Below are 25,239 nucleotides of genomic sequence, written 5' to 3' on the forward strand. Positions count from 1 at the left end.
CTCCTGACTCCATCTGCGCTCCAACGCGCGCTACCGGCCGATGACGGAACCCGACGATGCAGCGCCAGCCGACCGACTGGGCCGCTACGAATCTTCACAAGCCGAACTTCCAAAACAGAACTCCTAACCCACCCTGGGGCGCTGGGGACAGGAAGAGGAAGAACTTCCTCTCCAGCCCCCTTTATTACCTAGCCTAAACCCCACCCCCTATCCCACCTCTAATTCCCTGTCCTAACTATCGCGCGAACACCACAGGGGAAGACTGGTCTGTCGACCTCACTTCCCCTGGGGGCCGCAATCTGGGGCATTCTTCAGGCTGGCAGTATCTGGGGCCCAGACAGGCGTGACCGGCGCCATGCAGTCTATCACTGGATGGTGGCGGGGGTGTACACTGCAGGCGCAGCTTGTGGTGTCTTGCCCTAGTCACGGGCACTGCCGGTCGGACACTTGCCTGTGGGTCCGTTTACTGCCACCCTTCTTCTTACTGGAGTCAGCGACCTTGCCATAGGGGTGACTTCACTAGCGCTTGGCTTCGCAGCGGCGCTAATGGGACACAGCCTCTCCAGGGAATGCAGGGTGTCCCGCAGGTAGGTGTCGGCAGGGTTGGGCTGCTGTGCGGGGACGCACAGTCTTTGGTCACCCACCTCAGGGCCGGTCAGCGTCGTGGGGGTGCGGGCTGCCACCTGTTGAGGTAACTCATCTCCCCACCAAGAAACACTTGAGCAGCAGCCGCGGTGCGCGTGGGGTCAGACCCCTTCGTCGCCAATGTTTTGTGGTGGGCTCTAGACCCACATGCTGCTAAAGTACTGAAGCAGACACGGTGGCTATGTTTAATCAACTGGCCTCGAGCACGCCCTTTTATTAATAGGCTCACGCCAGTCTTGACGCCTGTGAGGGATGCGTGTGGGGGTGCAAGTGTGCCCACTACCCCAGGGGGAGTAGTTACCAACTCTGTGTCTATCGTGACACTAGAACGTGTCTCGCAGGATACAACAGTCGCTACGGAAGGAAGCTGGCAGTCTTACAGTGTCGTGGCCAAATCTGACTCACGGGGGGTTGGAGTAAAGGCAGACTCATGGGGGGGTTGTTAATGGCAGAAAAGGCAGGCTCACGGTCAGTATAAGAGGGGAGAAGATTCACGGAGGCAGGGGCAGTTTCACGGAGTCAAGGCAGACTCACATGCGCTAAGGGAGGAAAAGCAGACTTACGGGTGGTGAGAGGGGGAGGCAGGCTTGGGGGCTGCAGACCCTGGTGTGAGGGAGGTGGCAATTATGGGGGGTAACATAGAATTATGAGCGAGGAGGGTAGGCAGGCTCGTGGGGGGGAGGGATGTTCGTGGAGGGGAGGCGAGCTTGGGGAGACATACACTGAAGAGAAGGCACTATTATTAGGAGCGGGGGACGGCAGTCTTAGAGGCATGATCCTTCGGGTAGCAGGTACCATCGATGTGGCATCGTTTCGGCGTATGGTGAAGGTGGTCTGTGTCATCTTGGAGGTGTGGTAGGCCTCCCCGCCCCTCGTGAAATCAAGCGGCCCCTCCCTTTCCGTGAAGTCCCCGGCCATCGATCAGAGCTGCTAGGAAAGCTAGTTCCTAGAAGGCAGAAGCCCGGGGCACGCGCCCTGGACCACCCCCCTCTGCTGAGTGACTGTGCATTAGCTGTGTGTGTGGTTCGTCCACTGACTGGAAGGGTTTGAAACCTCGAGTGTTTGTGCGAATATTTTTATAACAGTTTCAGGGCTACGAGTAGGGGGGGGACACATGTATGCACTATTGGAGAGGGAAACAAAAGAGGGCATTGAAAATGGTAGCCCCCGAAAGGGCATTAAATCCTGTGCCATGTCTGCTTCCTTTACAACAAGCCCTCGAGTGGTGCGCGCGCGCGCTGTACGGAATGCAGCTGCCATCGTGCCCGACACTGCACGCGAATGTGAAAGATAACTGGAAACCTGATACCAGTATTCTCGGTTTTCCCTCAACACAGAGTCCCAACCTTCCACGTATGACAGAATTCAGGAGTTCTGTTTTGGCAAGTCACCATCTGCTAAATAATATCATCGCAAGTTCAGTCAGCCAGGCACACACCCACGCTTTAAAAATATGTAACTATGTGTTTGACAGTAAGAAAACAGCATAATAAAATTGACTGTTTCTACTTTCTGCCTGTAAGGAGCTCAGTACTCGGTTCCACTGGTATACTAAATCTGTAGGTTGAAATTCGAAATCTAGCAGAAGGCGACCCCCATTATTAGGGGAAACTATTGGCATGAACGCAAATTCTGACTGCGGCACGGCCGCGAAAGTTAAAGCAAAATGGAAATGAAAACCTGAGACATAACACATGGCCCCTGCTGGCTCCTGTGAGCTCTGGGAGTAAACATTTCCTAAAAAGCTGGGACATCCACACGCCTTTGGCCAATTGCATGCTAAAGCCAGAAGCAAAGGCCAATAGTGTGTGAGCACCACATGCACAAGCTTCTACACAAGCTGAAGTGATTCCAAGAGGTCAATTTCCTATGCAGCGCATGCGCGCTGTCAAAGGCTTGACTAAAGAAATGATTATACAGTGTATATGGTTCCTAACAATTGAATGGGACTGTGTATCTGGACAACAAGGACCTCAAACTACGGAACTCTGTTAACAAGTATTTGTTGGAGAATAGCCCGGCGCCTAGCTAGCTCACACTGCCCTATCTGAACCTCTAACCTTATCAGGGTGACAGATGGTATCAACAACCTCGAACATGACCACTATAATTCCTCAAGGAATCGTGGAACCCGATCAACCCTTTCGTTACTTTACTCGTGCATGCCCAGGGTTACACAACAAAAATACAAAGTAAGTTTTAAAACATTTATTAAAACAATCACATTATTACATAGAGTGTGCAATTATTAGGCATAAGAAACAAAGTATTGTAACCGGTATTACAAAAATGGTGAACAGGATGAACAGTTCAAACATTATAGCGTTACTGTGATTATATGATTATACTGTTATTATACTCCTAGATAGCGCTACCTACACTATCAAGAGCCTAGCATGGGTACCCTTTGCCAGATCCCTTGGGATAGTCTAACCCCGCATACCGGAGTATGATCTATCGGGAAGCCGACCTGTGCAGATCAGGCAGGATATGGGTCAGAGTCAGCAGGACTGCGTCTCAGTCACAGTGCGTGCTGTTCAAGACAATCTTAGCGGAAGTGCTCCTCGGCCCATTGTGTTGCAGAGCCGGTTCATATAATCAAAGCACTGTTCCAATCGCACTGTGTCGGGGGTGAAAAGTTGATGCTATGGTTAGTCTAGAGTTGAAGAGCTGTCTCCGGCCAGACAAGGGTATCTTGCTCCATGTAGTTCTAGCCCTAAAGTGCCCCTACCATGCCCTGACCCCTGCGACCCTCCGTCTGACTTTTTCTGCCTACTCTCTGCAGGTGAATAATGTCTGCAGGATACTGTTCAGAATCAAAGATTCCAGCACCGGACACTTCTCAATTTCCTGTAGATTTGTTTCTTGGTGCAACACAGGGCTTGGAACTTACTTCTCTACATAATGACCTGAAAACTAAAAACAGCACATTTTACAAAGTATTGTATGTAGCGGTTACCCCCACAAAATCGAATAAATATGATAATGATGCTTGCTAAGAAATAAGTAGCGTGTATAATCATTTCTCAATACATGATCATGTAAGCGCAAAGCGTGTTAAAAGTCACAACCCGAAAAACAATGTCATGCCAACAACATGGAGCTAAAATGGAGACCGGGTACTGGCCTTGTTATGCCTCACAACAACAGCAAACAGCATATGCACAGGGAGCTTGTACACAATTCTCGTCAATTGTTTTCAAGCCCTCCTTAGAGCAATGAGAGGACAGCTCATGGCTACTGGAAATTCTTATAATCGACAATAAGTGAAAGAATAGGTAGAAGTCTTGAAAAGCTGATTTTAGGAGTCACAGAAGCTGATTTCATAAAAGGAGGTCATACCAGGGTTATCTTAGGTCTTTTGGGATTTGCCATCCAGGTGTCAGTCACAGGAGAGTGGAGGGTGGGTGGTGCTAGGGAGTTATTAATTTTAAATATTTAAAAATAGGCAAACAGCAAACCTGCCAATGGCTTGTTCGGAATCACAGCTGCCTTGGCTACTAGGCACAGCTGGAGCTTAGCCAGCCCATACATGCCGACATTTTAGAAGGGGAAATTGGGAGATTGAAAAAAAAATTAATCAGAAGAATGTATTTCCCCTCATTGACTTTTATTGAAGCAGAAGCAAATTTAGGCGGTAAACAGCCAAAATATCACAATTTTTGGGATTCAAAGTCTCCCGTCTGGGTCTATTGGCATGTATGCAAGCCCGCGCAGGTTGCCACGAGGAGTTTACAGGACAAGACTACAAACGTATTTGATCATTGTTTGTGTCATTTACAAAACAATCACAAGGTACACACAAGATAACTTACAGCTCGAAATATCTGCCAGGACATTAGATCAGGGTCAAAGTGCATGTTTGCAAGACAGAAAGACACTAGATAACACTTTTATATGTCACTAAGTATATAGCACTGGAGTAGAATCAAATCATATGACCATGCTAAAAATGTACCCAATTATTATGATTGAGGGATAACAAACTTCAATAGAAAACAAGCATTGGCAAAGCCTAAATGTCTGATGGCTTTTGTAACACTTTACTGTTGGGGGAAGATACTGGGCCCTCGCCAATATTTAAAAAAACATTGACTAAAAGCTAAAATAATGTTTAGTCTCAAAAGCACATATTGCCATAGTAGCCCCTGGCACTGAAGGGAACAACTTTGTGTGCCGACGTTTTGCTTGTGAAAGGGCGTACTGCTGCCACTCACAGTGAACTCAGCCATTGGGATGACCCACTGCCCCAAGCTGTATGTTGTATTGGGTAGAATTAAAATGTGAATGGCACAACAACAGACCAATGGGCATAAACACTGGCAGAAATCACTATAAGTAAGTATTTATAATTTTAGTAAAATCAAAAGGTCTTGGCTAACACCAGACGTCAAGAAGCAGTCCTTGATCACAGTGCGAATGAGAGAGCACCTGCATGCATTGCTTTCTGTTCAGCCGCGGCCCGTGCAGGTAAGAGCGGTGGGGTGGTGGGGCCCGGTGAGGTGGGGATTTCGCCCCACCGCTCTTACCTGCAGCTGTTTCTGTTATCTGTAATTTCATGCATGGAACAGCATTGGAGGGCATTTTGCAGTGTTACAGAAGTAGTGAGTTCAGACAATAAAGATGCACACAACTGTACCAATAATTACTTAAAAGAAGGTAAGTTTGCAACACAGAAGTAACGTTCGATTAAGAACTTTAAAATAAGTTTTTAAAAGCAGTTTTAGAATGTTTGCTTGTTCTTTTCTGCGCTTGGCTTTCTTTTCTTGCGCTCAGCGCTGTTGCTGCGTCAAACGCTGAACAAACTCCGGCAGCAAGAAGCAGTGCTCCTGGCCTCTCTTGACTTGATAGCGCACATCATCACCCCTGGTCCAGGAGAAGACGTACACCACGCTGGAACAAGAAAATAGCGGTTGTAAGAGGTAGAACATCTACAACTTTGTTTTGGAGGCATTAACAATAGTAAAGCCACATGGATGATCCTAGACACAGATGATATCAGAACATATGTTACCGAGACAACATGAATTACACAGATCCATTTTAGGTCTTGGCTACACACAGCTTTAGCTGTCTCCTGACAAAACCTATGTCTCCAATACCTCACATATACTTAAAGTGGGCTTTTGATCAGCAACTTGCTTATGATTGGGTGGCTTTGTTGTAATATAATTTCTGATTCAATAACTTTCCTCTCTATTCTAGTGTTTGTCCTGCCCAGGGGCATGTTGGTCTCTCAGAGCTCTAATTAGATGATGTATCCTTCCACTGCTGACATCAGACCTTGCGTTGCAGTGGCTGTGAGGAACTATTTTCTCTTCCTGCTTTCCAATTCTCCTCCCTTCTCCCTGGTTTCTCTCCCCACCCCCACCCAGCAACCTCTTGTCCCACCTCCCTTTTAAAAGAAAATACATTTTTCCACCCACCACGCTATTAGATGGTGCGATCTTAAAAGGGTGGAGAATTGTCATTCCCGAGAATCTGAGAGAACAAGTTATTGAACTGGGTCAGGAGGGACATTGTGGAATTGTTGCTACTAAACGAGCTCTACGGTACCGGGTGTGGTTCCCTTGTCTTAAAGATAGAAATGAAAAAGAATTAAAGACCTGTCATTTGTGCAACTGTTTGTCATCTAAGACATCCCACATCCATTAAACATGTCTGATCTTGCAAAGCATGCATGGGAGAAGATTGCAATTGATTTCTTTGGACCCCTTGAAAACGGACATCATCTACTAGTAATTGTTGATGAATATTCCAGTTGTGGAACATCTGTCATAGACTACTCATGATAAATTCATTTAGAAATTAGAAAGTATGTTTGCAACAGGGGGTGTTCCTTCGATTTTGAAATCTGACAATGGCCTGCCTTTCAATAGTCGAATTTAGAGACTTTCTCACTCATCTAAATGTCAAGCATCAGAAAAGCACACCTCTCTGGCCACAGGCGAATGGTGTGGTCGAGAGATTTATGAGTACCATCAAGAAGACCGTTCAGCGCGCTGCACGGGAAAAGCTTGAACTCAAATCAGTTCTTTAGTCTACACTTTGTGCATACAGGTTAAGTCCCCATTCTGATGAGGGGTGTTACCCCGAAACTGGTCCCAGGATGCTTGTTTCCGGTTCAGGGAAGACCTGGCTTGGCAGTTCAGGCTGGACTGTTCCCATGAGGCACAGGGTCAAGACTGTTTTGCATTTAGCTGGGTCTGAACTGAGGTGGCAAAGTGAACTAAAGAACGATGATGGATCAACCCAGATCTGTGACGGGGGGTGAGTTCTGAAAAGTTTCAGCGCTCCGTCCATCATCTCCTTGTGTTTGCTTTGTTCACCCTAAGTTGGCAGGGTATGCCCAGACGTGGGTCCCTTGCCTACTTTGTCACTGGATTCAAGCTAGCTTGGCTGATGAGGGGTGTTACCCTGAAACTGGTCACGGGATGCTTGTTTCTGGTTCAGGGAAGAACTGGCTTGGCAGTTCAGGCTGGACTGTTCCCATGAGGCACAGTGTCAAGACTGATTTGCATAGAGCTGGGTCTGAACTGAGGTGGAGAAGTGAGCTAAAGAACAATGATGGATTCAACCCAGATCTCTGACTGGGGGTGAGTATCAGAAAAGTTTCAGCACTCCATCCATCATCTCTTTGTGTTTGCTTTGTTCACCCTAAGTTGGCAGGGTATGCCCAGACGTGGGTCCCTTAATCACTTTGCCACTGGATTCAAGGTAGCCTGGCTGATGAAGGGGTGTTATCCCGAAACTTGTCCCAGGATGCTTTTTTCCAGTTCAGGGAAGACCTGGCTTGGCAGTTCGAGATGGACTGTTCCCATGAGGCACAGGGTCAAGGCTGATTTGCATATAGCTGGGTTTGAACTGAGGTGGCTAAGTGAGCTAAAGAACGATGATGGATTCAACCCAGATCTGTGACTGGGGGCGAGTGTCTCAAAATGTTCAGCGCTCCGTCCATTATCTCCTTGTGTTTGCTTTGTTTGCCCTAAGTTGGCAGGGTATGCCCAGACGTGGATCCCTTGCTCACTTTGCCCCTGGATTCAAGCTAGCCTGGCTGGTGAAGGGTGTTACCCCGAAACTGGTCCCAGGATGCTTGTTTCAGTTCAGGGAAGACCTGGCTCGGCAGTTCGGGCTGGACTGTTCCCATGAGGCACAGGGTCAAGGCTGATTTGCATACAGCTGGGTCTGAACTGAGGTGGCGAAGTGAGCTAAAGAACGATGATGGATTTAACACAGATCTGTGACTGGGGGGGGAGTGTCTGAAAAGTTTCAAGGCTCCGTCCATCATCTCCTTGTGTTTGCTAAGTCCGCATTCTACCACAGGTGAAAGCCCCGCCAACCTAATGTTTGAGAGAGCCATAGGCACCAAGTTGCAACAATGGACAAATGACAGATCTATTGACATTGACAGAGTTTGCACTACTGACTCGTCCCAAAAACGAAAAATGACCCACTGTGAGCAAAGGACACATGGTGACTGCTCACCACCCTGGAGAGTCCATTATGCAAGATTCTTCACATATCAACCATGGGTCTCGACCTTCACCAGCTCTAGATGTCGGGAGTGATTTATCCACCTGAGAATCGGAGAACCCAATGACTGTACCAGTGTCTCTGTCCCCAGTCCCCAGTGCCAGTCATGGACACTTCGCCTGTATCTCCTCAACCTGACTTGACCATATCTGAGCGACTGATTCGAGCACCAAAACGACTTATTCAAGAGCTGTGATGTATATATGTATTATTTGTACTGTTTATTTAGCTAAGGGGGAGATGTAGTGTCTTGTGTGTTAGAAATGATGGGACCTTTTGGCTCCTGATGGACTCCGTACAACAGTGACATTAGTGCTTAGGTGTGGGTTATAGAATTCATGATGTAGAATGTTCAGTTAACGATTACATGCTGGTGAATAAAGACGTGTGATTCCAAGGTCCGTGTGTGGCGTGATCATTCGCATGTACCCGGGCTGGGGAGGCCGCTACAGTAAATATTCTCTTTTTTATGATAACAGGCACCTCTGGGAGCTCTAATGCAATCAGGACCACTCTTAAATTGACTTTTGAGTCAAGGCCTGTTTTGGAGCCTATATCAGGGTTAGTTTTGGCATAATACTCTCCTCCGCCATGTTAGTCATTCTCGATACAACGGATTTCCTTGAGGGAGCTGCTCAGAGTCTTTGAAGTCAATGTCCAGCGAAGTTCTTCCGACACGGTAATCGAAGCATGGCACCGAAGTTGTCCTATCACTGAGATTGAAGTTTTCACAGCTCGAGTTGAAGATCGCGGCACAAAAAGCACATCTGTCCTGGAGGTGGCATTAAAATGTCTGAACTCAATGATGGAAAAAAAAACAATATGAGGTGAAGTCTTTCTCCTGGTGCATTGTGGGCTAAAGGTGGAGTCACAAGGATTCTTGTGACCCAAAACTTCTTCGAAGAAAAACAACTTGAAAATGTCCACGCCCAACACTAGATGGCAGGAGTATGCAGGGTATGTGTACTGTGAAATGCTGATCTGTAGTTGCAAATTCAACCCTTAGCTGCCCTGGATTTTATATTGTGTATGTTGTCATAGGATGATTGTTGGTGCTGTGTTTCTGTTAGAAATGGGATTTCTGGTTGGCTAGGGCTTGCGCCAAAGCTAGGCAGAAACCACCACTCTAGTCAGGGCTGGGGAGTTATACGCCAAAGATAACCCCTGCTCACCCCCTTGGTAGCTTGGCACGAGCAGTCAGGCTTATCCCGGAGGCAATGTGTAAAGCGTTTGTGCGCGCACCCAGCAACAACACCCAAGGCCCACCACAAAAGAAACTCCACACAAGGTTATATATACAAATAGCCTTTGTATTATACCAAAACACATTAGATAATATTCACACAATTTACACTGTGCCAACTGGCACTGGGCGGAATTTACAGGGGACTATTTACACAAGACAGGGCCCCATGGACCACTGTCAGAATCATCACAAATCACCAATGTGTAAGTGTAGAAATGTAGAACAAATAATAAATGTAGCGCACAACCAGTAATCACACGCCCTTTGTCCACAACGTCAGGGCACGCAGCAGAAACAGCAGGACAAAAGATCAGGGCTAAACGTGGCAGCTGCCCACTACTTGCTGGGCAGCTGTTGAAATGATCACGGGCACCAGCTTGCCCCCTGAGCCCCTCTCTCTGGGACTCTAAACGCAAATGTCCCCAAGGAAAAGAATGGGGCTTCTAGAACAATGGGGCAAAACGTTGCAGCTGCTCTCTGTCGGACGGGGCAGCTGGGGAAATGAGGCCTGGCACTCCTGTGCCCTGATTCTTTGTTGAAATTGCCCCAAGTCCATAATATGCAAGTCCCACTCCGGGACTTCCAAATATCAGCTTGCCCCCATGGTGCACTTCATGTGCAGCGAACGGACTGCGGGGAGAATAGCTGGTGTCACGAAGGGGCTGGGGAGCCTCTGCTTCCCGGGGCTCCCCTCTTAAGAAAAATGACCCCCAACAACGAAGGTGGCGCTGGCAATGTGCCCAACGGCAGGCACGACTTCCTGATACGTATGAGCCCCACGGGGCTCTGTCACCAACTGCAGTCCCGCCCAACTCCACTCACCGGACTGTGGCTCTCGGGTGTTCCTGCACCAGGGCCGTCTCCTCTCTTCCTGGTGTCGGCTTCCCCCGTGACTGGGCAGCAGCGTCGCGCTGCTTCTCTCTCCCCACCGGCGGCTTTTGGGCAGACACGGGGCTTCCCTCACCGACGGCGGCGGGGTAGGCTCTCGTCCTCCATCCGGACTCCTTGTTTCCTCTTCTCTTCCGGCTACAGGAGCGCGGGGTAGGCTCCCGTCCGCTTCCTGCTCACGCCCTGCCCACGTCCGCACACAGGTTGCCTGGCTTCCTGTATGGACCAGGCTGCAGCGGTGATTTTTCCTCTTCCTTTCACCGAAGCGCGGGGTGGGCTCCCGCCTTAGTTTAAAGTTAGATACGATGAAAGATGCGGGGTGGGCACCCGCCAACGAGCACCACAATGCGGGGTGGGCACCTGCTATAAAACACGGGCAAAAAGCGGGGGAATCCCTACGTCAGGGTTCCCTCGTAAATTAGCGCAGCTCAGCGCTGCTGGTCACAACTAAGGCGCTCCTTAGTCCAAACCACAGCGCTCCTCCAGATAAGGCAAGGTTTAGGAACAAAGGCGTTCAGGAGGCAGGAGGGCTGGGCCCAGGGGCCAGCTCACAGGGCCCTCCAGGCAGGGAGGCAGTCCCCAGTGGCGGTCTCTCCTGGCGCCCAGCAGCAGCAGCAGACCCCCCCCCTCCAATTAGGATCAGAAGAAGAACATTTTTCATGGGGTCACAGCCACTTTTTATACACAGGTTTCCTTTGTCTCAAGGTGCAGGGAAGGGACGAACCAGATGCAACTGGTTCCTGAGCACTTTGTTTTGCTCAGCCCCTCTCCCTATTCACAGAACAGGCCAGGGTCATCACTCGCACCACAGGGGGCGGAGCCAGCATTGTGTGGGGAAAGCCCAGCCCTATTCAGGTCCCAGGTGTACTCCTCCCCCTCATCAACATGCAGATCTCTCCACTCATCACTGGAGCAGACCCATACTGACTCCTGGAGCCAGGCACACCAGCCAATCACACGCCAGACAGTCACTTCACATTTATGCCAGCGTCTAGAAGTGGCACTTCTATACTAGACACAGTAACGCCGCACACATCATCGCGCAGCATTCACTCTCACGAGTTCGCACATACCAAACTCGACCCTGCACTCCCCACGCATCAGGAACTACCATGGACACATACATTCCCCATGCATTCCTATGGGAGGGCAGGTCAGTCTCACTAAATGTAACAGCGCGCACGCACTTTCCACTGGGACACAGTGTAAAAGCGCCTAGAGGCCTAAAACCACTCACACAACATAGGGAAAAAAAGCTAAGATAATCGCAAAAAGTTTAGGGGTGAACCTGCCAGAAGTGCCAAGTCCAACAGTTTTGCTGAATGATTTACTTTGTACTGGCCAGCAAAGTGTTTGTGGTGTCCTGTGTAGTGTTCTTGTGTGCTTACATAGTCTGATCTGTGACCTACTGTGAGGTCACCATTTAGGTTTATAAAGTTTTTCAATCTGTACCTCCAGATGTGGAGTGCTTCTCTCTCTCTGCAGAGAAGATAAAAGGCCATCCCAAAACAGGCGTTAAATAGATGATTTGTGCAATTCTTGCTGTCGTTTGTATTAATTGTGATAATTAACATGCTGATGGCCACCTCAAAACAATTATATTGGAGACCATCTAGAAAGGGAAGAGCATAACCCGGATGAACAATCTGTAGGACCCATTGGCCAGATGTGATCGATCTGAAACATTCCAAACAATGGCACATGAAGATGGCGTTTGTCGTTGCCCTCTCTCTTTGGCACCACTTACCTCTGAACCAGCAGATGTTTTGCACAAGCTGTTGAATCACCTGTGAGGTCGCCTTTAGCGCAGTGCTTAGTTAGTAAAAAATAATAGGTGCCAGGACCCTCGTCAGTAGGCCTCTGCAGCTTGCACCACACATTGCCCCTGCCAGCGCTGTCATTAAGAATACCAGCGCAACTGACTATCCCACTCCTACAAGTGTGACAATTCAGACTTTTGATATACATTAAAAATGACTAATGCCTGCCGCCCAAGCTTTTCTTATAGTTTTGGGAGGCAGATATTTGTAATTTCAATGTTTATTGAACTATTAAGTAACTATTGTTGTGCTCATCACAAAATTAGACAAAGAGCGCCACCATGTGGAATTCTGTCAAAAGTATCATTGTTGGCAATAAATTGCCGGTCCCGAGCACCGGAAACCACCGGCTCAAGAAAAGCACTGCTTTAGCGGAGTAGAAGGATCCTGGACTAGCCCACAGATTTCTGGTGTTTCTAAGGAAATGGGTGTCAGGGATTGTGGTCCCACCGAGCACACGGTAGTGTGGCTTACCGTGAAACTTTCCAGTGCAGAATTGGCTTTGAATCCAAAACGTCTAGTGCCATTTAACAGCTAGATCCTTAAGAGGGGCCTGGATATCCACTGCACACCCGGTGGATGCATCCAGGCATGTCTGTGAATGAGAATACTGGTACGTACTGCATAGACAACGAAATACGTAAAGTCCATACTGGACTACAAAATGTCTGGTTGCATGTTGGCCACCTTGAACAGTTTTTGCATAAGGTGCATTTAGGTGTTCTGGAGAGTGTCTCATAGAACACGCGAGCGCAGTGCCGCAAGGTCAGAATGGCAAAAGAAAAGGCCTTCTTACCCATAGCATCAATTCCATCAACTCATTGTCTGAGGAGTGAAAGAGGTGGCATTGGGGCTGTACTGAGAGAAAGGAGGTTTTAGGGTGAGCTGGTGCAGTCACAGGGTGAGCTGGAGCAGTTTCAGAGTGACCTGAAGCATTTATTGCAGCTGTCTGTTTGGTACAATTTGCTGTCTGCTTTTTCATGGTCTTCACATGTCAATTTGTCTCATGCCTTGGAATTGTGCCTGCCACCCAGGCACCACAGATGGACATTGTGCGGCTTCGTGGCTGACTTCTGCTTTCGATGCACATGGCGTAGATTCAAAGTTTAAGACCTGTGATCTTCAGTGGCCACAGCCCTGTGCAGTGCCCAAAAACTTTCTAATGAGAGTTCAAAATTGAAAGAGGATGTGGTAAACACTGAGGAGCAGAACTCTGAATTGAGGTCCCTTTCACAGTGATGTTGCCTTTATTCAACTCCTGGTCCTCATGTCTGAAGGAAGACCAAAGCCGCTGGTTGAAGCCCATGATGCCCATGCAGGAGCTATAGAAGGTTTCTTGGATCCGGTCTGGCACCTAGGATTCACAAGATGAGCTGTCTGCATGGAGCCCCTGGAACAAATGGCCTCTGGGCTGGCGACGCATGATGGAGTGGGATGCCTGAAGGCCCGAGTCTTCACCTTCTTTTGTGCCACAGGGGCTTGGGGTATGTAGGGGGCAGACTGCTGGTGCATCTTTGGTGTGCCCACCTCCTCTCTCTTCTTCGACCTGAAGGCGAGGCAAGTATCTTCCATGGAGTTGTCTTGATCGTGCACAGACAGAGATTACAAACCTCGTCGTGATCTGACCACGGGTACTCGGCATGGCGCCAAGGGCACTACTGGAAGGGCGTCCATTCCATTACACTGTGGGACCCTGCACTCTCTGGTATGGAGGTTTTGGGATGCGAAGGGGCATGCAGTCCTGGGGAGCATGAGGTCCCTGGAGTTTAGAGTTCAAAGAGTTGAGCATTTGCGCGGGTCTCTAGATAGCATTGTTGAGAGAAGAAACAGAGACAACAAAGGCTTTTTCAAGTGTGGGTGTCAAAGATTCAACACACGGCCCGAAGAAACTTGGTGGACACGTTGAGTCTCAGAGCCCCGACGGTCAACACCCGAACCCAATGGTGGAAAAAATACAATCTAAAATGCTGTTGTCGCCCATGCTCATTGCCTACTAAGGGTGGAGTCTCAGAGCCTTTCTTTGAGGGAAAAACTTTCCCTTAAAAGCCTTTCTTTGAGGGAAAGCCTTTCTTTGAGGGAAACACTGCACTACATGGCAGGCGTATGCAGAGTACTTGTATCTACAGAAACACGAGCAACAAACCATTTGTACCTTGAACCTGCCAGAAGTGCCAAGTCCAACAGTTTTGCTGAATGATTTACTTTGTATTGGCCAGCAAAGTGTTTGTGGTGTCCTGTGTAGTGTTCTTGTGTGCTTACATAGTCTGATCTGTGACCTACTGTGAGGTCACCATTTAGGTTTATAAAGTTTTTCAATCTGTACCTCCAGATGTGGAGTGCTTGTCTCTCTCTGCAGAGAAGATAAAAGGCCATCCCAAAACAGGCGTTAAATAGATGATTTGTGCAATTCTTGCTGTCGTTTGTATTAATTGTGATAATTAACATGCTGATGGCCACCTCAAAACAATTATATTGGAGACCATCTAGAAAGGGAAGAGCATAACCCGGATGAACAATCTGTAGGACCCATTGGCCAGGTGTGATCGATCTGAAACATTCCAAACAATGGCACATGAAGATGGCGTTTGTCGTTGCCCTCTCTCTTTGGCACCACTTACCTCTGAACCAGCAGATGTTTTGCACAAGCTGTTGAATCACCTGTGAGGTCGCCTTTAGCGCAGTGCTTAGTTAGTAAAAAATAATAGGTGCCAGGACCGTCGTCAGTAGGCCTCTGCAGCTTGCACCACACATTGCCCCTGCCAGCGCTGTCATTAAGAATACCAGCGCAACTGACTATCCCACTCCTACAAGTGTGACAATTCAGACTTTTGATATACATTAAAAATGACTAATGCCTGCCGCCCAAGCTTTTCTTATAGTTTTGGGAGGCAGATATTTGTGATTTCAATGTTTATTGAACTATTAAGTAACTATTGTTGTGCTCATCACAAAATTAGACAAAGAGCGCCACCATGTGGAATTCTGTCAAAAGTATCATTGTTGGCAATAAATTGCCGGTCCCGAGCACCGGAAACCACCGGCTCAAGAAAAGCACTGCTTTAGCGGAGTAGAAGGATCCTGGACTAGCCCACAGATTTCTGGTGTTTCTAAGGAAATGGGTGTCAGGGATTGTGGTCCCACCGAGCACACGGTAGTGTGGCTTACCGTGAAACTTTCCAGTGCAGAATTGGCTTTGAATCCAAAACGTCTAGTGCCATTTAACAGCTAGATCCTTAAGAGGGGCCTGGATATCCACTGCACACCCGGTGGATGCATCCAGGCATGTCTGTGAATGAGAATACTGGTACGTACTGCATAGACAACGAAATACGTAAAGTCCATACTGGACTACAAAATGTCTGGTTGCATGTTGGCCACCTTGAACAGTTTTTGCATAAGGTGCATTTAGGTGTTCTGGAGAGTGTCTCATAGAACACGCGAGCGCAGTGCCGCAAGGTCAGAATGGCAAAAGAAAAGGCCTTCTTACCCATAGCATCAATTCCATCAACTCATTGTCTGAGGAGTGAAAGAGGTGGCATTGGGGCTGTACTGAGAGAAAGGAGGTTTTAGGGTGAGCTGGTGCAGTCGCAGGGTGAGCTGGAGCAGTTTCAGAGTGACCTGAAGCATTTATTGCAGCTGTCTGTTTGGTACAATTTGCTGTCTGCTTTTTCATGGTCTTCACATGTCAATTTGTCTCATGCCTTGGAATTGTGCCTGCCACCCAGGCACCACAGATGGACATTGTGCGGCTTCGTGGCTGACTTCTGCTTTCGATGCACATGGCGTAGATTCAAAGTTTAAGAGCTGTGATCTTCAGTGGCCACAGCCCTGTGCAGTGCCCAAAAACTTTCTAATGAGAGTTCAAAATTGAAAGAGGATGTGGTAAACACTGAGGAGCAGAACTCTGAATTGAGGTCCCTTTCACAGCGATGTTGCCTTTATTCAACTCCTGGTCCTCATGTCTGAAGGAAGACCAAAGCCGCTGGTTGAAGCCCATGATGCCCATGCAGGAGCTATAGAAGGTTTCTTGGATCCGGTCTGGCACCTAGGATTCACAAGATGAGCCGTCTGCATGGAGCCCCTGGAACAAATGGCCTCTGGGCTGGCGACGCATGATGGAGTGGGATGCCTGAAGGCCCGAGTCTTCACCTTCTTTTGTGCCACAGGGGCTTGGGGTATGTAGGGGGCAGACTGCTGGTGCATCTTTGGTGTGCCCACCTCCTCTCTCTTCTTCGACCTGAAGGCGAGGCAAGTATCTTCCATGGAGTTGTCTTGATCGTGCACAGACAGAGATTACAAACCTCGTCGTGATCTGACCACGGGTACTCGGCATGGCGCCAAGGGCACTACTGGAAGGGCGTCCATTCCATTACACTGTGGGACCCTGCACTCTCTGGTATGGAGGTTTTGGGATGCGAAGGGGCATGCAGTCCTGGGGAGCATGAGGTCCCTGGAGTTTAGAGTTCAAAGAGTTGAGCATTTGCGCGGGTCTCTAGATAGCATTGTTGAGAGAAGAAACAGAGACAACAAAGGCTTTTTCAAGTGTGGGTGTCAAAGATTCAACACACGGCCCGAAGAAACTTGGTGGACACGTTGAGTCTCAGAGCCCCGACGGTCAACACCCGAACCCAATGGTGGAAAAAACACAATCTAAAATGCTGTTGTCGCCCATGCTCATTGCCTACTAAGGGTGGAGTCTCAGAGCCTTTCTTTGAGGGAAAAACTTTCCCTTAAAAGCCTTTCTTTGAGGGAAAGCCTTTCTTTGAGGGAAACACTGCACTACATGGCAGGCGTATGCAGAGTACTTGTATCTACAGAAACACGAGCAACAAACCATTTGTACCTTGAGCCGAACTGATTCCCTTCCGGCTGCTCCCTTAACCTACTCCATCATCCACCAGGCAACACCAACACATTCAGCGAGAACACCTATCTGACTTGATTATCAACTGCTCACTCCGAGACGCAAGCAACCTGATTCTGGGGGACCTCAACCTACACTGGAACAAAAAAAACAACTCGCTAAACCAAACCCTGAAGGATCACCTCCACACCAACAACCTCACTCAACACTGTTCAGAGGAAACTCACAACAGAGGAGCAATCCTAGATGCCATTATAGCCCAAAGAGATATAGTCACGATAGACCACATCCTGCCTGTTGACTGGTCCGACCACCACATCATCCTATTCCACCACAACCAAGTGTTTCAAGAGCAATCCCTCATGCCTAACCCCCCAAATGGGTGAGAAATCTAACCCAGATTCCCGTGGCCGACCTAGAAGAAAAGGTAAGCTCTCTCTTTCACATCCACACAGAAGATCTCTCCACAGCAGAACTCACCTCTCACTACAGCACAAATATGACTTCCTTTCTGGACCAACTAGCCCCCTTCAAACTAAAAAGAGTCAGGAACATCTCATCCAGATCCTGGTTCAACACAGACATAAATGATGAAAGGCGACAACTTAGAGCTGCAGAAAGACTCTGGCGGAACAACCCTTCCAAAATCCTCCACGACCAACTCAAATCAATTTGTGCGAAGTACAAAAACCACATTAAGAACGAAATATCTACATTCTTCTGCAACGCTCTGATCAACGCAAATAACAGGCCCAAAGAACTCTTCAACCTCATTAGGCAGCAAACTTCCAAGCCCCCTGCATCCTCAAGACAGGCCTCCAAAGAGCGATGTGACAACTTCGCCAACTACTTCAGTGACAAAATCACAAAGATCGAGCTTTCACTGGATAACAACCTCTGTCCCCCTCACAAGATCCCTCTACCATGGTTAGAAGAACTCTTACCCAAACTCCCCCCTAAACCCTGGAAATTCTTCAACCCCATCCCGAAAGAGGAATTAGTCAAACTAATTTCTTCCGTCAAACCTTCTTCTCACGTCCTCGATCCTATACCCGCCCAAATGGCCAAAAAACGTAAACTCTCCCTAGCCCCGTTCTGGAGCAAGATCATAAATAGTTCTCTAAGAACCGGAGACATACCAGACTGCCTGAAAGTTGCCAAGTCACACCATTACTGAAAAAATCAGGCCTAGACATCAATGATCTGAACAACTTCAGACCCGTCTCCAACCTCTCTCTCATATCCAAAATCCTAGAAAGGTGGGTCCTACTACAACTGACTCAACACTTGGAGAGCATCAACCTTCAAGACCCCCACCAATCAGGTTTCAGAAAAGGCTGCAGTGCTGAGACCACAATCCTCAAAGTCATGGACGATATTCACAAGTCACTCGAAACGGACCAATGCTGCTTACTCATTCTCCTTGACTTATCGGCAGCCTTTGACACAGTTGACGACAATCGACTCATTAAGGTCCTTCAAGAAAGGGTAGGTGTGGAGGAGGTGGTTCTACAGTGGTTCTCCTCCTTCCTCCGCAACCGCACGCAAAGAATAAAAATCCAAAACTTCACGTCTGATTTACACCCCGTCAGCAGGGATGTCCCCCAAGAATCCGTACTTTCACCACAACTTTTCAACATCTACATGGCACCCCTCACCAACATACTCAAAAAAGCCAACATCCCCTTCCACCTATATGCAGACGACACCCAGATCTATCTCGAAACCTCCTCCATTGCTGACATTCACAGACTCAACAACACTCTAAGAGAAGTCCAACACTGGCTAACAATAAATCATCTAAAACGTAACCAAGACAAAACGGAAATCCTCCTTATTTCCAACAAAGAAGAGAACCCCCAAATCATAGAATGGCTAAAAGCTATTGATGCTCTCAACGGCAATCTCACCCTGGCTGACTCTGTAAAATCACTGGGAATCACCCTAGCCCCAAGACTCGACATGGCAAAACACATCAAGAACCCCGCAAAAAGTGCCTTCCTCAACATGAAACTACTCAACAAAATAAAACCCTTCATTCCACACAGAGACCTTAAACAAGCGACTCAATCGCTAGTGCTGTCTGGACTCGATTACGGGAACGCAACCCTCCCAGGGACAGCGAAATTCCTTTTAGCTCCCCTCAGAACAACTCTCAACACAGCAGCTAGAATGGTCACCGGAATTCAGAAATTTAATCACATCTCACCCGCACTGAGAGAACTAAAATGGCCCCCTGTTGAAATGTGTGTCAGCTTCAGAACCACCTGCCTTACGCACAAAGCCCTGCACACAGGGAATCCTGAATACCTAGCCTCCAAACTCAAGAAATCCAGCAAGGAAAGGTACCTCAGGAGCACCAATACCCTACTCCTCATCCCTTTGAAAACACGCAAACAAAAAACCGCAACCCAGTCCTTCGCTGGTAAACTGCCAAAAATCTGGAACTCCATTCCAGTCCATATCAGGACTATCACCTTCTTTGTAAAATTCAAGAGACAGCTCAAAGACCTTCTACTCAATCGTTCGCTCCCGAACCGATAGCTGCTGTCGAAGCTCACAAGCCAACACACTGCTGCATTCTGCTATTGGGTCATTAAGTCTTCTACCTCTTCCACCTCCACGACCCCTGCCGTTATCACACCTCCCCAAAGGAGGCTCGATGCAAGTTAACAGGCACACAACCTGAACACTACTTGATCTTCGTGCATTAATGCTGTACATTACGCTGATTTTCAAAGCGCCTTGAGCCTATATGTATACTTTCTGCTAAACTGTATGACTCTGCCATGACAACTGTTGTAAAGCGCTCTGATGCTTTGGGTCTGGCCAGCGCTATATAAAACTCCTAAATAAATAAATAAATAATAAAAAATTAACCATAATTAATAGAACTTGCTGCTGGTTCTCTTTTTAAGTTTGAGAGACAAGTTTCCCTAATTTCTCTAGGGTCTTTGTAAATAGCCCCAATAAATAACAAAAATAAAACAATCTAAGCTTGGCAATTTTAGCTGTGAAGGATTCATATGTTGAAGTTACTACTCATTCACTTCAACACTTTCAAGACAAACTTAAAGTTAGCCAAAGCTGAGGTTCCTATATGAAGGACAAAGCAAGTGTGCCCGTCTTTCTTTGGGACCTGGCGGCCTCACAGATGCTGATGGCTCCTCTCATCCTCCATTCTGTTTCATCCCCTCTAATTCTTTTTCTACCATCTCTTCTCCATCTGCGCCACCTCCCTATGAGTGGTAGGCTGTTAATTTAACATTAGTGCTTCACAAACAAATATATATATTCCCTAAAGGTCTGGTGTGGGTGAGACACAAGGTGAAGACAGCAGCTTCACACGTGAACGTCAACACTTTTTACACATTTTTAAGGTGAAGCCACTGTTAACATATTAGTCAACCTTAACTCCCTTTCAACTTTAGGTCTTTTAGGGAATTTTCATTAGTTGGTTTTATATTTTTTATTTGTATGTGCTGTTATTTGATGCTGATGGTTTTACAGTGGTTATTTTAGTGTGCAATAATGAGAACTATGGTGACCTATCATAACAACCTCATTAATACTCTTGTGAATGTAGAAACCTTGTAAATTCAACATCAGTGTAAAATTTAAGGATCTGGGTCTCTGGAGGCCAACCCTTATGAGTTCATGAGCCCAAGTGTTATCACTGTCTCTTTCTTGACTGCCAGGTGGTCTCATTCCTGCAGCTCCCCCTGCCCAGCCAGACACCCCATGCCCCTCGTGCCCTGGAGCCAGTCCACAGGGGACATAAGAGCCCTTCAGACCATGCAAGGCATGCCCTCCACTCTAGGGGCACTGCAGCCCTCCTTCAGGGGGTGGAAGGGAGTCCACAGAACAGTTCCATAGACTCTGGTGGGTGGCAGGTTCCACCACTACTTACGCAGGGTTGTCTTCGGTCACCACCTTCTTGACGAAGGACAGGAAAGCGTCAAGGAAGTTAAAGCACACTTGTGGCTTCCAGTAGTCGGGGGCTTCCTGTGGGGGCATAAGACAGTGATCAGCGCCTTAGAGGGTCAACCATCCCATGTCTATGTGCTCTGACCCTTCCATACACAGCATTATCGGTCTCAGAGCACCTTTATTTCCCGTTAATAGTGTATTTCTTGCTTCCCACATTGGCACCTTCTTAAGGCGACCACATATACCCGCCTTTCCTCCCCACACTGAACTGATAGATGGGTTGGCGACCTCGCTGGGATCATTCACACTCAGAGGATATGGGCTCAGAACACCCAAATAAGTGCAGCGTTTAACAGAAGTTGGGTCGTTACATGAAGACAGCCTGGCAGAGGCCAGGTCCTAGCTGGGCACAGGTCATGGGCAATGCAGATACCCAGGGGTGTGTGTGCTTCTTGATAACTGCATAGGATGACAGTGCAGCATTGTCACTGAGCCCCAGCCAGCAAGAGGTAGAAGCACTCAGGGCATCAGGGTTACTAACTGACAGTCACTCAGGTTCCCAACAACCAGGCGGGCAACAAGAAAAGACAAGAATGTGTACAGGGAAAATACACAGACTTACCACAGATGTTGGTGCTCTCTGAAAAAGAGAAATAAAATGGTGTTAAAAACTTTATGCAAAGCAATACACATGTATTCTTGGTAAGAGGAGCAAACATGTGAAATTAGTACTGGGAGAGACTTTAACGAGACTCCTGAGCAGACCTTGGGAAGTGTGCGATTAATTAAAGCGTTCATTCTGGAGCAGACAAGCAGCGGGGTACAAAGAGATCTCTTGGCCACTTTGGGGTGCCTGGAACATTTTGTGCCTGAGTACAAGTGAGAGCTCGCTGATGGGGGCTGGCAAGGTTCATGTTCCCCTTGTGGGCCACCGTGGAAGGAGAAGGGGTTCACCCATGGGCAGGAGAACCGAACCATGCAAGGTGCCTCATGCGCTGCTCAGGACAGGGGGCAACCTGTGTTTCACAGCTCCTCTGTAGTGTCAATTACTCCCTGCACCATCAGAGACCCTGTCCAGATCACGCTCTTGCACAATTCAGTTCCATTCGAGGGCAACTGAAACTCCCCCTGCACTTTTTTGGGGTACCCATACTATCCTCAATCCTTAGACCTGCAATCATTCTATTCCGCTCTATTCACATTCCTTCCCTTTTTAAAAAGCCACCAGTGGACAGAAAAAAGATATCATCATGAAAGCTTGGCAGGAGTTGGGATTAAGATCTGCTGGGACAGGATTTTATGGCATGACACGGAGGCTAACATTAAGCAAATCTCCTTTATTAAGCAGCTCAACAATTGAAGAAATCTAGAAGGTCAATAACATTCTAGTAACATGTAAAGTCCATCAACAGGTAACCTTCTCCCTTCTTTGTTGCTGCTGCTCACAGATACGTACGATTTTAACACCCCACCGACCCTCTACTAATATCCCCCTCCCTGACCCCCTAAATACTGAATTCAACCCTATTTTTGGCTCGGGTTGATGGCAGGTAAAATATGGGCTGGTGGTAGGTGCTAAAACGTAATTTTATTCTCACTATCGGGCAGGGGTGTTTGTCAACACCCCGCCCTGAGGATTCCTTAAATCTCCTTCGGTCTCTTCAGGCCGAATCCAAGATTTTAAGCGCGGCTTAAATGTTTTTAAAAAAAGGGTGACAAGAGAGTAAACAGGTTCCAAAGGAAATAGAGGTATTACTTTACAGGAAAATTTCTAGGGAACTATCTGTAACCATTTTGTATGATTGGGCTCTTACTACTAAATAGACTACAACTGCCATCTTGACAGATTGGGAGACCAACTGAATTCTGGCAGTTGTAGTCTAACTAACTGTCACAACTGTCTCTACAAAGCAACGCTGACAACTACTTACCTGCCAGTATGTCCCTTGATCCCTCAGTGAGTAGCATGGAAGGCCCTCTCCTAAACAGGCTGGCCAACCTCTGCCTTCCTGGAAGGGGAAGATGGGGCAAATAAGGCCCAAAGTAAAAGGAGCACTGGGGAGAATACTTAAAAAGGGCTCAAAAAATCAAAACACTTCATTCCATCGACTTCATGCGCTGACAGTAAACTTGGCGGTGCCTCAGGCACTTTAGATGGGCAACCAAAGGGCCCAATTCCTATCCCCATCATCAGCGATAATGATATGGGGGATGAAATAAATCTGTCCTGTTCCTCCGGCCTGGATGCGGACATTGAAGATATTGAGGAAGAGGACACTGAAATTAATGACGAGGCACCAAGGGCCTCTGGGTCTAAGATGGACATATGGACCCATTCGGAAAGAGTATGTTCGACAGTCTCTTAATTAAACATCCCCTATCCCCAAAGTGGGCCTCTACCCAACACATTGCGGAATACCTCTACTTTTGATTCCACAAAGAGATACCCAAAGATGTCAGATCACGTCTGATATCTGAAAGCCCATGCCCCCACCTACCAGACAAAGTAGCCTTAACTCCAGAACTAGATCCAAAAGTTGTAGCGTTTATTGCAAAAGGGGGAAAAGACCCAAGGAAAGGCATTGACAGGGGCCTAAAATCATTTAAGGGCAGACTACTCGATCTGAGTAGACCGATCACAAAAATGTTTGAAAATGGACGAAGGGACCTACCTTGGCGATTCCCTAATCGATCCAAGGGAGTTACGCCAATGGGCGCAAAGAGCAATCTGCCTCCTGTGAATGCCAACACGGCACTCTCAAACGAGAGAAAGAAGAGCATTTTACTCAAGATAGATCCAAAACTGGTAGAGTTGGCTTCCAAAGAAGGAGGATCTTCAGCTCAGTGGCTTCTCTTCAGGGATGACTTCATCCGAGATATGGCTAAATATGTAGGGGCATTCAGCTCCATTCGAAAAACCCAAAAGGATATTAAAAGAGAATTCCAGGACGGAATCTATGGGAGGGCTGGGTGAACACGGAGTCAGTTCCCTGGCCGTGGACAAAGCAGTTCAAGACTCTATTTTGGACGAGGTTGAAGATTCCAGTCAGGCTTCGGGTCGTACTCCACCTTCTACCTGCAGAAGCAAAGATCTTGTGGTAGAGGGTTCAGAGGAGAAAGGAGACAAAGAGGTTTCTCAGCAGGTAAGACTTACCAAAGACCTTTCACGTATCCTTCTTAAGGTGAGAGGGAGACTAGTGTAATTCTCTGGGAACAGGAATGTGGTGACGGAAGACCCTTGGGTCATAGAAACAGTGAGGGTATACAAAATAGAATTCACTGGTCCCCCAGTACAAAGAAGAATGCCCCAAGAAATGCTTTTCTCCCACGAGGACTCAATCCTAGTATCACAAGTGGTAGAAGGACTGTTAACCAAAGATGCAATCCAAGAAGGGACACAATGTGGTTTCGTAAGCAATATCTTCTTAGTAGAAAAGAAAGACAAAGGGCTATGACCAGTGATTAACCTAAAAGAACTAAATGAATGGATGGTCTATCACCACTTCATAATGGAGGGAGTACACCTTCTAAGAGACGTTTTAAGGAAAGGGGACTAGCTAACCCGTTTAGATCTCAACGATGCATTCCTTACCATCCCAATTTGGCCACCACATCAAAAATTCCTCCAATTCACCTAGGATGGGAAACTTTGGCAACTCTGCAGCGTCCCATTCGGGCAATCCTCAGCCCCTTGGTGCTTCACCAAAGTTCTTCGCCTCGTAGCAGGACGGCTCAAATCAAGGGGAATAAAACTCATAATCTATCTAGACGACATCTTCATAATGGCCCAATCCAGAGAAAAAGTATCACTTCATACAGACCTTACCATAAAACTGATAGAACACTTAAGCTTCATAATAAACAAGAAAGAATCCTGCACAACCCCAAGCCAGGAAACGCAGTTCCTGGGTTTTGTTATAAACACAACACGAGCGGAATTGAAGTTACCTTGGGAAAACCTAAGAAAACTCCGCAAAGAATTTAGGAAAGTATTAGGGAAGAAAGAGTTCCATCTGAGAGCATTTAGCAAGGATTCTAGGTCTCCTGTCCTTTATGATCCAAGCTATCTACCCAGGTCCCCTATATTACTGAGCACTTCAAAGAATCAAAGCCAAAACGTTAAGAGCAGACCAATCCTACTTCCAAATTATAGCTCTGGACCCGGATTCAAGGAAAGAAATAATGTGGTGGTTAAAGAATGCAGAAGCATGAAATGGGAGAACGATTTGGGGGAAGAACCAGCCATAGTGATAGACTCAGATGCAAGAGTAGGAGGATGGGGGGCAAATGCGGCAAGTCTACAACTGAGGGCC

General features: G+C 47.5%; 1 protein-coding gene across 1 annotated transcript in view; it reads right to left on the reverse strand.

Moving 5' to 3' along the window:
- Window positions 1-2,838: 2,838 nt before the first annotated feature.
- Window positions 2,839-25,239, reverse strand: part of LOC146869752 (decapping and exoribonuclease protein-like) — a 154,466-nt gene continuing 132,065 nt past the window's right edge. The window contains exons 6-8 of the mRNA XM_085614181.1: window positions 21,549-21,566; window positions 20,907-21,001; window positions 2,839-5,538 (exon numbers count right to left, since the gene is read on the reverse strand). Coding sequence (XP_085470307.1) covers window positions 5,418-5,538; window positions 20,907-21,001; window positions 21,549-21,566 — 234 coding nt within the window. The 3' untranslated portion in view covers window positions 2,839-5,417. The remainder of the gene's footprint in view (window positions 5,539-20,906; window positions 21,002-21,548; window positions 21,567-25,239) is intronic.

The sequence above is a fragment of the Triturus cristatus genome, chromosome 1_1, assembly GCF_964204655.1.
Source record: "Triturus cristatus chromosome 1_1, aTriCri1.1, whole genome shotgun sequence".
In the NCBI taxonomy this organism is placed as follows: Eukaryota; Metazoa; Chordata; class Amphibia; order Caudata; family Salamandridae; genus Triturus; species Triturus cristatus.